At 36.4% G+C, this 13,960-nt stretch overlaps 1 protein-coding gene across 3 annotated transcripts in view; it reads right to left on the reverse strand.

The window, feature by feature from the left end:
- Positions 1–4,144: 4,144 nt before the first annotated feature.
- Positions 4,145–13,960, reverse strand: part of ptpn5 (protein tyrosine phosphatase non-receptor type 5) — an 88,229-nt gene continuing 78,413 nt past the window's right edge. For 2 of the 3 annotated variants that reach the window (XM_027010494.2, XM_027010495.2), the window contains one exon: positions 4,145–13,873. In XM_027010494.2, coding sequence (XP_026866295.2) covers positions 13,780–13,873 — 94 coding nt within the window. In that variant the 3' untranslated portion in view covers positions 4,145–13,779. The remainder of the gene's footprint in view (positions 13,874–13,960) is intronic. The other variant, XR_003410665.2, reaches the window with a different exon arrangement.

Consider the following 13,960-nt stretch of genomic DNA (forward strand, 5'->3'; position numbering starts at 1 on the left):
GGATAAAAGCATCAGCTAAATGCCATAAATGTAAATACATTCCATCAGACTCAATCCTTTACCAGGACAACCATCTTTTCTCAACCCACAGATATGTTTTATAAGTGTCCATTGTTTTATTACTCTTTTCATAACTTTTTCCTTATTAATTTGCATTATTCATCCTAATCAATTCACTATAAACATACAAATGAATTGATCAGGATGAATAATGCAAATTAAGCAACAGCTGTTGCTGTTTATTGTAAAAAAGTTGACCACTCCTAATTTATTCATGGTGGGTCTTACTAGAATGTCCTACAGGAATTATTTCCCCTATTGTGAAGAGAAAAGTTATTGAATATGCATGAACCAAGCCCAACACATACCTAGAAAGTTTGACCCCCTTCTCAGTCTGAGTACAAGGTGTGAAACAGAGAAGGACCCATGAAGCCACCCCAAAACATAACTTCTCAGAGGAGACATCAACCTTTCTTTTAATCTAAGTCAACAGCCTCTTGCTAATGGTTAGAAAAGACTCAAATTTCAAATTTTATTACTTTTTTTTTTTACTTACTTTGTTGGTTTGATAATTTCTTATTATAGTTTGTGTTCATCAGAATTTGTTTATCACATCTTATATCAAGCAAACTTACCTGGTTGTGTTGATTAAGACCAGATTTCCACTGTGAAGCGAGTGATGAATCCAAAACCTCTGCTTTGGAAAGGTCTGCCCATGTCAAAACTGAGCCAGCTCTGAAGATCCAGTCCCATGGACTGAGAAGCCTGGTAGTTTTATTGTCATTGGCCTTGATTCCTTGTGCATTGTCGAGTCAGCAACACCTGGGGAAAATGGACACTCTCTCTCATTGTCATCCCAGTGGTTTGATAGGAGACGGACTTTCTCTCAGTGCCACCTAGATAGTTTCAATGGAAAATGAACACTTGTTCTCAGTGCCATCCAGAGGGTTTTGATGGGAAATGGACATTCTCATTGCAATCCAGATGGTGTGATGGAAGATGGACACTGACTCTCTGTGACATCCAGACGGCTTCACCCAGTCGGTTTGACATGGTCGAGCCAACGAATCCTTCCTCCCCTCTGTAATGCAGCCTTCTCAATTCTATGATTAATTAGTTCTCCCACTGGCAGATTCACCACAGTTTCCCCCTTCTCTCCTGTGTCATCCTGTAATACCTTGAGTCATGTTCTTTCCCTACAAAACTACCTTGGTTAAGTTTCCTTTGTTGGTTATACTGTTAGGTCTGTTTACTATAGTTATTCTAGTGAACTCAATACTACTAGTCATTGTTATTAGTAGAGTCTTAGTCAATAATTTTTAAGCATGTGTTCCTGTCTACTCAATAAACATACTTTAGTCATACTGTCAAACAGTCATAATGTCGAGAGATATTCTAATGTTTGGTAGACAAGAAATAATCACATATTGAACTGGTGACTTTCTTGAGTTGAGACTGAATTATTAAGTCATTAATAAATTTAAAAATTATAAATTTTCCTTGTTAATCATGCGCTCTAATTTACCTTATCAACAGTGAATGGCAATTTATTAGTGTTAAAACCACTATACATCAATGTCTAGTTCGCTCTGCACAGGACCATAAAACTTTCCAGAGAGTGGTGACGACTGCCAAATGTCACGGTAGACCAGCCATCCAGCAGGAGAGAATTGCCCACTTGTGCTAGGGATCAACCCAGTTACCAGCCTATTGATTATTGATTGATTGTATTCACCTGTTCCCTCTGTTCACCCACCTATTTAAACCCACAGGTACATGAAAAAAAATGCTGCACAATAGCGGACTATAGACCTGATGATCTTTGAACGTTCCTGCGCTCCCTTTGTACAAGGAATTATATTTTGTGTTTTTTGTTTCATCAGTGCTTTTTATGTTATTCTCTATGGATAATAAAGAGCCCTTCCCTGCAATCCCGCCTCTCGCTTCCTCCGTCACAGAATGTGCAGCCACCTGGAAGCGAGGCGAGTAGCCCTGACTGGGCGCACCTGCTGGCTGTACAGATGGTGTCACTGGACCAGCAAAGGCAGGAAATTGGAGAGATCCGCTCTCTAGTTCAGAATCTCGGGGTATGTGTGGAGCATCTAACCTTGAATCCTGAGAACCAAAACCCATTTCTGGCTGCCCTGTTGGTTCCAGAGGGGGTAAGGGGTTTGCTAGCAGAGGTATACGGAGGAGCTCTGGAGGGCTGCAAAGTGTTAGTGAACTTTTTTTGGTTACCAACCCCATCTGCGTGACCATGCCAAGGTCTCTTTTGTGATCTCTAGTCTTACCGGGAAAGCCTGTACCTGGTGAACCGCACTGGTTGAAAGCCATGTTTTCTCATCCCCGGCAAGGGAGATTATGTGGACAAGCATTACTACGCCTGAGACAGGGGGCCAGATCAGTGGTTGATTACGCCATGGAATATCAAACCCTTGCGGCGGGATCGAAATGGAACGAAACGGCATTGGTGGATGTCTTCCTATGCGGTCTAAGGAAATTGCTGCAGGCAGAAGATAGCCTGCAAACAGGAGGTGGCTACGCTAAATGAGGCAGCGCATTTAGTGATCACGTATGATCGCCTACTGTAAGAAAGACATCATCACCTGGAGCAGAGGATACCCCATCGAGAGGGTACGCTGTTGAGAGGACTGGCAGATACACCAGAGGAACCCATGTAATTGGGTGTGGCTGGGGTCCGCCGTAACCCTAGAGAGTGGAGAAAGAATGACTGTCCCGTGAGTTACTCCCCCACCAGATCCATGTGTAAAATCCTGGTTAAAGTGTTTCACCAGGGCCGTATCCAACCATGGACTGGGCGTTTGTGAGGAGACTGGGGATAAGACTGATTCCTTTGCCTGCCCCTAAGAGTTCAAGCGCTGGATGGAGGACTGGTGGGATCGGGTTACGTGTCACACCTTGTGTAGTACTAAAAATGACTGAGGAACACATTGAGCAAATTGCTTTTTATCTTCTTTAGTGCCTATAACCTAATAAGGATTAGGAAGGGTGAAGAGTGGAAGACCGCACAACCTCCGGGCATTATGAGTACTTAGTTCTGCCATATGGTCTCACCACAGCTCCCTCAATATTTCAGGCCTACATTCAAGAGGTCCTAAGGGAGTTTCTGAATAGATCCTTTGTTGCCTATATCAACGATATCTTGATCTATTCCTCTTCCTGGACCCAACATATGCGTGTTGAAGGGTTGTCCTTCCTGTCCAATTGCGGAGCCACCTGTACTGCAAGCTTGAGACTGCAAGTTCCACCGCAAAGAGGTGAGTTTCCTAGGGTACATTATTTGTGAGGGCAGCATGTGCATGCAACCCGGTAAGGTAGAGGCAGTGAAGGATTGACCAAACCTGCAGGTGGGAACTACATTTCCTAGAATTTGCACATTTTTCACACCAAAGCCATCACAGGAGCAGTCTTCCCATCACTGGAAGACATTTACCACACCAGGGTATTCAGGAGAGCACACATACACAGACACAACTCTCTTCAGACTCCTACCATCAGTGAGATGGTACAGGAGTGTGAAATAATCAACTAGACTCAATAACAGATTTTATGCACAGACTGAACAACCATCACTGACACAAGAACTTTCTGTCTAACAATGTAATACACTCCAACACATGCAAACACATACGCACAGACATGTATGCTTTTTGTTGCTGCACTGCATTTGCACACTATGCACTATACAAAGAACATTTAAAAGTCTCACTGCTCTTAGTCTATCACTACATTTCAATGAGCACTTTACATTTATTACACTCCACACTCCAATGTCTTTTATTGTACGTGCTTAAAACAACCTACCTCATATGTACATACATCCCAGCTTATACGTACATAATATACATCTTCTCAAATGATCCTTTATTTTATTTCCTTTCCCTTTTTCTCATATTTATATATTTTGTATTTTTACAATATATTAGCTGGAATGCAAGGGAATGCAGAATAAGAATTTTATGGTCCAATGTAACTGACTGACTGCTAGGCATTTGACAAAAAACACAATAACTATGTTGGGCCATCAACACACTGTCATTGCCAGACTTAGACCAACATGAAGACTTTAGTGTAATCCATTAAAACAAACAAACAAATAAATAATGATGCAATTACAAATTGATTATGAAAGATAATATTTTTAAATTAGGGCTATAACACAGAAGCTTGGCACAGGATTATCAAAACTCTTGAAAAGCAAACAGTTACAGGCAATTACAGGTCAACTAGGGACAACAACCACAGAAGACAGGGTAATTACCAAAGCTTTGAAGGAATGCCCCCCAGCCTCCAGAGTGCAGGAACAGTCAACTTTTACAGAATTAGGGTTAGAATGCCAGATATAAATAACTCGGAACCAGAAAGGCTATATCATAAATGTTAAAATGAACAGACATAAATTTCCAGAGTGTGGTTTTATGGAATATGTAGCGCATGACTGTGGAAGTGATGCAAATTGATTACAAAAGAGATTCTCAACTGTGATAGTTAGGCAATTATCTTAACTAATCATGTAAATTACTGCAAGGTGGCCATGTTACAGTGACAAAAACCTTCTTCTTTATAACAACAGAATGTCTATGAAATGACAAAAAAAAAAGCAGGAAATTCATAAAGGAAAAAGGTTTGGTAAAGGCAGTCTTCAGTATATGTGTTTAAAGAAAATGAGACTGCAGTCAGATTTCCCTGAAAACAAACAAGTTTAAAAAATAGCTTCAAAGGCAAACCCTGTCAAATGAAGGGGCTGGTGATTTCAATAGGTAATAGACCAAATAGAATTTTTCAGTGAACGACAGGCAGAACCGACTTTAAATAACTTTTACAACACTAGGAGCGGGAAGGGTGTTTTGGACAGTGGATTTGTTCAAGTTGATTGGGCTACACATCACAGAGAAAACCATTGTTAGCTCTTACCCTGCCAGCTGGCGACGGTTACTGAATGAGCATGTCGGATTTGGTACCATGTGGGAGACAAAATTATCATTGAGGATTTCAGAACTGTAGGGTTGTAGTCTGGAAACCTACCCTGAGCTGAGTATCAGAAACACAAATAAAACACTAAATTTAATGAATCTTCAACAATTAAGATTTAACAATCAAGTGGGTGAGAATATAGAAAACAGATCTGGATTTAGAAAAGGTTTTTAAGGATGTTTTTAATGAGCAGAGGTGTAGTAGTCACAAGAGTTCTTGTTAGTGTATTCAAATCAAACAGGTAGAAATGTTAGCAGCATTTAGGCTATTTCTGTTCAAAATATAAATTAAAAATTGCATTTTCATGCACAGATTAATGACTGTCACCTAATGCCAGATGAGCCCATACCTGATTTCTAATTTCTTGCTCCTCACCAACCCGACCTGTTCCCTGTGTAACCCTGCTCAGCAATCTCCTTAGTTTTGACGTAACCTTGTTGAGTGTAATTCTAAGCATCCTACTGTGCCCATTGACCTTTGATTGTTTTTTGTTTGTTTGTTTGTTTGTTTTTGGATCTCGCCTTGGATCTCAAATATCAGGAGAGGCAGTGTTTTTCTGCCTCTCCTGATATTTGACCACTGCCTGTTTTAGACTACATTCTTTGGATTGTGTTGTACTTTAACCTTTTCAGCCTACTGATTACCATTAAACTGGATCCTAACCCTCTCACTGAGCAGTCACATTCATTCCCATTTAAACCAAACCTGCTTGTTCACAATGAGTGACATCAAAAAAAATTCTCCACTATGACGCTTAGGCAATTAAAAATGTATTCACATTTATAAATGTATTCACATTTCCATTTTTAAGTTAAGCTAATGAAGCTCCATTTAACCTCCAGCTTTTTCTCTCTACTCTGAAATGTAACCGCAACACAACCACAGTTAATACAAATACAGAACAAAATAGAAGTCACTGGTATAAACATGATACCAACAGATCCAAAAAACCCTTCAGTGCTACATGATGGTGGTGGATATTTCAGGTTGATATTTCATTGGAACTGCAGTTGATGATAAGGGCATATGGGTAGTAGGTAGCATATTTTGGTATGTAATTGATAAGGTTGTCATGATTTCACAAACTACCATGTTTGAAAAGACTAAAATCATTCATTTGCTCATGCAAAGCAGTACAAGCTGAAATTCTATAACATACTAAACATACATCAATCAATTATATAGAAGAGCCACATAGATACAACAACTTATTGAAATAAAAATAAATTCAATGTAGGGTCACATTCACTTGGTGATTCATTATCATAAAAAAGCATACGTATACTCCACATTATTGTATAAACCAGCTGTTATTTACATAGTTAAGATTAGTTTGGATACAGTGTTTCGGTATTTTCATACATAAAACCTTAAGGTGCAGAATCAGTGCTTTTTATTGACTAACTGAAATAGTTTTTTTAAAAGACAGGAACAAATTAGACAAAGACAAAGGAAAAGGTATATTTAGAAGAATCACTCAATGTTGAGCAAGGTCCTGTTGATCTGATGTGTAAAGATAATTCAGAGTGTCTCATTACTACAACCTTAGTTCTTCATGTTTAATGTTTGAACAAAACCAGACATTATTTTGCTTTAAATGAATGTGCTGGTTTAACCTGTTCCTGGTTACCATGCACACTTCAGACTATGAGTTTAAAAATCAGTCAAGCTTTCACAAAGAAATACACAAAATATACAATAATAATAAAAAATATATACACACATTACAAAAATTATCTAAACTTTCACATAATTAAACAGCATAGCATGAATACTCACAAGTCCATTAAAATGTTTTAGTAATTACACAGATATTTAACTATATTCTATGATTCTGTCTATCAGTTAAGTTAAAATTTTAGATAAGCCTGATTTTACTAATACCTTTTACTCATCATGACAATTTGTGATGAGACACTAACTATGTTTCCATCCAAGTGTTTTTTTGTGGCAAATGTATGCAGAGAGAACCATTTTTCTTAAACTGCATAGGTGGGCTGTGAAGGAAACAACAACAATCTTCAGTGTCAAACAAACACTTCTATATATTATTTTTAAAATGATTACACATGCTCTCAATTTTTGCACTTCCATATTTAAATTTATCTCTGGGGTCTATTCTATTCTATTTTATTAACATATAGTTTTCTGTATTTAATAATACATTTTATTTCAATTACTATAGTATTACAACAGGTTTTGTTTAATTTAGACCTCCACAGGTTAATTTAGCATGTGGTTAGATATCATGATTAATGTCATTAAGAATAAAACCTTCTCAAAAATCTCAAATAAATAAATTAATTAAAAATGTGAGAAACATGAATCAATTATTGTCACTGGATGCCACTGGATGGTCTTTGTTAATGTATATTTCCCAGAGCAACTGGACAACCAAGAAAGGTGCTGATACATTTATTTTCATGTTGTTGTTATGTTTTCTTCGAGGCAGGAAAAGAAAATACATTAAAATTAATTTCTGTAGTGAACAGCTATATTTTCTGACATTTTTGTTTTGTGCTCCATTTTGGATTTGATATGATCAAATGACTACTGATTATAGGTTTTTTTTGCAGTGTTTTAGAATTCGTTGTTTCAACATGTTCAAATAAAAAGTAGTATACCCCTTGATTGGCTATCTGTAGGAGATGTACTACAATTGATCTTTTTTCCACATTTTAGTTTAACCTCTCAATCCAGTCTTACTGTTTAGTTGTTAATCTTAATATATTAGGTTAATATTAGTAAATTAGCATATTAGATTAATCTTATTATATTAGACCTACCCCTGTTTGTGTAGAAGCAATCAGTGAATCTATGTTATCAAACCATTACACCTGAGAAGGTCTGTAACATGGTTAGCTAACTGTGCTGAGAAAACTGTGCTAAGCATGGTTTGTAAATGTCCGTTGCCGAATTGTGTTTATGTGGATTAAGTGATCGGAATAGTTCTTGTCCATCCTCAGATATGTTCTTGTGGTAAAGTGATTGGAATATTCCTTGTGCATACTGAGAACTGTTTGGGTCTACCATGGAAAAGAAAAAGTCGTCTTTCCACACCCAGGTTATTACTGTTAAAAAAACTTTTTTTTTCTAGATCTATACACATTCACACCTTTTTTAACAGAGATTCCAAATATAAATACTACAACTTCTCATAATTACTAATGTTCTAAGGTACTATTCACATACTATAATACAGCATATGGAAATGACTGTAAAATCATTATAATCTTTTAATTGATATATGTCGTAGTATTTCTATAGTCTGCAAAATCATAGCAGCTCAGTAATATGTTATTAAACAGTTATTGTATAATACATTCTTATCTGTTTAATTCAACATTATACTGCTGCTGCAATACTGGCAGAAAATAATTATTCTCGAGAGAGCTGAAAGAGAGACAGAAAAGAGGTTTAACAAACCGATACATTTCTGCTGCTTTCAAAGCTGTGCGTAATTGGCTTGTCTAGTGAAGTCTGGTGACTGTGGTGTATTACTGTATCCTAGATTATTTTGGGAGAAGTGGGATCAGATACAGAATATGTTAGGGAATGTAATAGCAAATGTGGTGTGATGAGTCAATAGAAAATCATTGCATGGACTAGATCAAATTGTGTCTTGTTTTTGATACATGGGATGTAGGCTATTAGTCTAGCATGTTTAGAACATGTTTTAAATAACAGTGACATATTGAGATTCTTACAATAAAATGACACAAAAATACAAATATAAATAAGCAGCAAAAATTATATAATAGTGTACAGATGGAAGATAATAATAATTTTAAAGAATATGCCAATGTGATGCTTGCAACCTTGAGTACATTTGAAATGCATCATGACGCATTTCACCTGTCAGGTTGCACAAAAATTATACTTCATATAATAAGATACCTGAACCTAGTTGCATTAAACTTTAAATGGGTAAAGCAAGTGCAACAGTTCATTTGATAGCTTCAAGTATGCCACTTGGTAAAGTAGCACCAACCAACATTAAATGGGCTTTACATATACCTTGCAAGAGAAAATTTGTATTACTAAGTAGTTGTTTTGACCCTTAAGCTGTGTGGCGTTTGTTGGTATATTTTGGTATATTTTAGAATGTCCTCCACCTGCTTAACTACTGTGGAAGAGTTTCTCTTAAAAGAGTTTCAGTGGGGAGGAAAACACTGTCAAATCTGTGTACTCTGCCCGATCTGACTATACGCAGAACATCACAGTTGCATGCATTACATTTTACAACATTTTGTGAGAGGAGAAAAATAACCCCAGATTAGATATAACAGAAAAGGTCCTCAGTGCCTCCAACAATTCTAATGAAAGGTATCTTAATGTTATCTAACTTAGCTGCTTGATAGTAAAGTAGGATAACTTTACTGAATCTAACATTTCTTAGTACAGACTGTTTACTAATCATATAGCCTCTTTGTTGAAGAGAAGCTGATAGGCTAGTTTGTGAAAGAAGAAAACTTATGAAGCCTATGTAGGTCCAGTGTCTGATACAAATTCCTTAGGGATCAATAAAGTGATAATAGAGGGATAGAGGGATTGTTAAAAAAAAAATCTGTAGCCTATCTAGGCTAACGCATGGTCATTATTTCTCATTCAGCAATGTGGAGGGGGAAGTCAATCATAGACGTGGCCATCCAAGAAGAACATGCTTTTTTGAAAGTTTCCTCACTACTAGGTCTACACTGGAATTACGTGAGAAAAAAAAAATACTGTGAGGATGAAAGACCAAATAATGAAATCAGTACAAGAATCTATCCTGAGTTGAGTCCTATTTCCCTTCAACATATGGTTTATAGATTGAAAAGTCAGTTAGTGCACCCACCATGAATAGACTTCATATATTCTGCTTTTTCCTCCTGATAAAAGGGTATAATGCATCCATAGATTCATCTAGCAGTTATATTTAAAATATGTATGTTACCATTTTGTTAACATTTTCATTTGATGCCAATGGAGGTCAATGGAAAGACAATCATTTTTAAATTTTTAAATGGAAAATGTTTAACATTTCCTAGAGGTCAGTCCATTACACAGTACATGTAATATATCCCAAAATTCTGCAGATTTGGTCAGCACTGCATATCAAATGGGGCCGGTTCACAGATCTTATAGCCACAGGTGATGCCAAACAGGCTATGCCAAGGCGACTACACCAAACAGACAATACCACACAAGAAGCAAGTTGATAGGGCTTCCAGGCTGTTTTGTCACTATGCTAACTTTAACATTGAACAAAGCTCCTTACATTTACATGTTCAGCATTTGGCAGACGATTTATCTGTTGTGCAGTTTTGTTCAGATTACATTTTATGTAGATATATACAGGGTGTTTCTGAGTCCAGTGTGCATATATACACATTATCTAAAGATTTTTAATCAGATTTAATATATTTGGATTGATGAAAATCTCTGTCTCTAAATGTAGCCAGTAGTACCATTTTAGAATGGATTCCTCAATCTTGTTAGATTTCAAATGATTAATTTTTCTGATGGGTGATTAAGCCAGTTGGACTTATGTTGTCTTGCAATGAAATTAGAAAAATATTTTTGTATCTGTGTTAAATGTAGTATGTGCAGTAGTTTGTAACATTTTTTTTCATGAACTGAAAGCAATTTTTAGCCTGTGTGGGGCCAGACTAAGGAAACATATAGAAATATTTTTGACTATGTTCTGATACTGACTCTATTAGGTGTTTCACAAAACACCAACATGAAATCTAGTTCAAACTGATTATATTTGTTGCAAACTGTGTCTCGGTTTGCTGTGCTGCCACATTTTTCAGTTTTGATGTTTTGTCGGATTTCACCTGCCCTGACAGAAAATCTTGCTTTTCTTTATGTAGTGATTCATAATGCTGGCACAGGTTGTATTTATAGTGATTCATAATGCTGGCACGGGTTGTATTTATAGTGATTCATAATGCTGGCATGGGTTGTATTCTTTAAACACAATTGCTGGCCTCTCTCCACTAACCCTCTGCTTGCACTGCATAATTAAAAGATAATATGGCAGGAAAATTGCATACTGTGGCCAATTTTATTTTATTTTTCTCCACTAGATGTATTGCTTTTAGATGTGGAATGGGCCAGACAGCAAGCGTTGATGTTGCTGTTAAAAGGTGCTGGGTCAGAAGAAAGGAGCTTAGTTTGAGGAACTCTGTGCTAACCTGTCTAGTTTTTGGTTGGTTACATCTCTTCCATATGGAGCTCAGTTATTGGTGTCATAGCCTATAGCTTCATGACTATGCAATATAAGATTGTTATTCACTATAATCAATTAGTCTCATGTATTATATCTGACATAATAGGTAAGTGTAATGCCACAAAGTTAGTCAGGGAGCAGTCTTTATACTACATATAAAAATAAGAATAAATAATAGAATAAAAAGAGAAATACTGCACTTTATATTTCCTTGCTTTCACACAATGCTGCAATTACAGTATTTGCCTAAAATCAAGTTTTCTCTTTCACTCCATCCTGCACTGTGACTGCAAATTAGTATTCCTTATTGTCAATATAATGAAGGATAGTTTTAATGTGATAAAAAATGTAACTGCATATATTAGAAAATTGCTTTATGATTTCCAAATCTGGAAGGTCTCATCATTTGGCCATGGAAAAATATCTAGAATGTTAGCGGTAGAACACTTCTATGAAAAAACATTTTATTAAACTACTTTAATTTAATAGCATAATAAACCTGGGGTGCATTTCCCAATGAGAATTAATCTTAGCGATTCATAAACAACTTTAAGAATGATGTTAATTTATGAAAACAACTTTTGTGAGTGTTTCCCCAAAACCTTCTTAATCTCCTAAACTACGAATTAATTTTAAGTGTTTGTTGACTGTGCCTATGCACCTCTGCTGGTAAAGCACCATCAGTCAGAAACCAAACCACTGATTTATATCCATGTTGTCATTAAAAACTATTGTGAAAACAATTATTATAAAGACGAATAAGTATTTAAATTCATAATAGGGGAAAAACATAAACATTACATTGGCAATTCATAATAAACCTATCAATAGGAACTAGTATGTCAAACCAGCAATGCAAATTGTTGCCAATACTTGCTACTACTACTACTACTACAGAAAAAAAGCATTCATTTACTTGATTTAAATGTGTACATCAACAAATAATCTGTATTTCATTCAAGTTAAACTCTTGCATGAAAGCTTGATTTGAGACACATAATAAAATAGAAAATGGATTAAAAAATCCATGTCTCTACAGAATACGCCACAGAAATATAACCAATGTCTGGCTGCTCCTCTTATTTCCCACATATTAGTTTCACTGTTCTAATTCTCTTATTATACAAAACGCAATGTCTAGCCAACTAAAGAAAATCTTCAAAGGAAAGTGGGAAACTTTAAAACTGCCTGTAAAGCACCGTTTCTCAGCTCACTTCCCAGGACGGATCACTAGTTTGAAAATCACCACCATAAAGAATGAAATTCCCTAGGTGCCAGGATATAAAAACAAAAGTATACAGTTGAACCTAGAGAAAAGGCTGGCCAAAGTATCTCAAATGAAGAGGGAAAATGATATTTTCAGTGGGTTGAAGTAGCGCTATGCATGGACCTGTAAAATGAAACTCATTCACTCACTGTTTTTCCTCTCAGAGCAGACAGAAAGGCGCACATAATGTCACGTGATGTTATGCAAACTAATTGGTTATTTGTAAATGTGTTTTTGTGAAATAAAAGATTAAATTTGGCATTAATTATACAGCTTTTTATTTGTTGTCACAACAAAGCCATCCTTGAATCAGTTCGTAAGTTCTCCATTCCAGAGTGTTAATAGGCTTTGTAATTTGTAGATTAAAGAGGGAAAAAATGAAATTAAATAATTAAATCCTAACTGCTTTAGTATACAAATAAAAATAGATATAAATTGACTGTCCAAATTCTTTTGGAGGACGCATTATATTTAATTGGAGGGCACTTAATATTTAATTGATTTAGGCATCCAGTTACAAAGGGCTCTATATACTTATTTAATCGGACATTTTGCATGTCTAAGTTCTATTTTTTTTTCCCTTTTCATACAACATATGCTAGATGGTTTGGAGGTCAGTGGGGGAAAGGATTAAATTTGTTTTTAATTCTAAATCTGACAACAGATGGTGAAGGATGTTTGGGACTGTTCCAAGGCACTTCACAGTTGTTTTAGGGATACTGACAAGATAGGTATAGCATTGCTTACTGGTAAATTTCTGGTAGTTAGGATGTTGCAGTTTGACATTTAATTAAAGTGTTAGGCCACTGTTAGTGTTGGGGTAATATTGTAAAAGTATTAAGATTTTAATTAATCCCAAATAGTTCATCAGACAGGCCATATAGATGAACTGGGCAATCAGTACTCTCCTGATAACGCTGCAGCATGAAAAATGCTGCAGAAAAAGCACATGTAGCCCTCATCCTCTCATGCTGGTAGGTATCATGTAGTAAGGGAATGCTGAGACAACAGGTTGGAATTGACATTGGGGATAAAATTGGGGTCAAACAAACAAACAAAAAAAAAAACAGTCCCCTATGACGCCTTATGAAGTCTTACTGATTCCAAAGGTAGATAAGGGTATTGTGGGAGTTGAAGTCCTGAGTTGAAGTCTTGCAGGTACACTCATAAACTCACACTTAATGCTAGATCTTTGTGTAATACAGCCTAGCAGGAAGAGCACGTATGCATGACTGGCTCAGGTCTGTCGCAGGCAGATAGGAGGTGCTGATAGACTGATGGTTAGGGTTTGCTGTAGACACTACTCTTCTGATCTCTGATTCAGCTGCCTCTCATACAGACTGAGCACATGATGCACAAACTGGTACTGCTCCGCTGTCTGAATCATGCCTCCCCTATACACACAAGAAGATTATTTATTACTGTTCATGCATATATTGAATTATTAACATACTATCTATAGGTTATATGCCGCACACTGT

The sequence above is a fragment of the Electrophorus electricus genome, chromosome 21, assembly GCF_013358815.1.
Source record: "Electrophorus electricus isolate fEleEle1 chromosome 21, fEleEle1.pri, whole genome shotgun sequence".
Lineage (NCBI taxonomy): Eukaryota > Metazoa > Chordata > Actinopteri > Gymnotiformes > Gymnotidae > Electrophorus > Electrophorus electricus.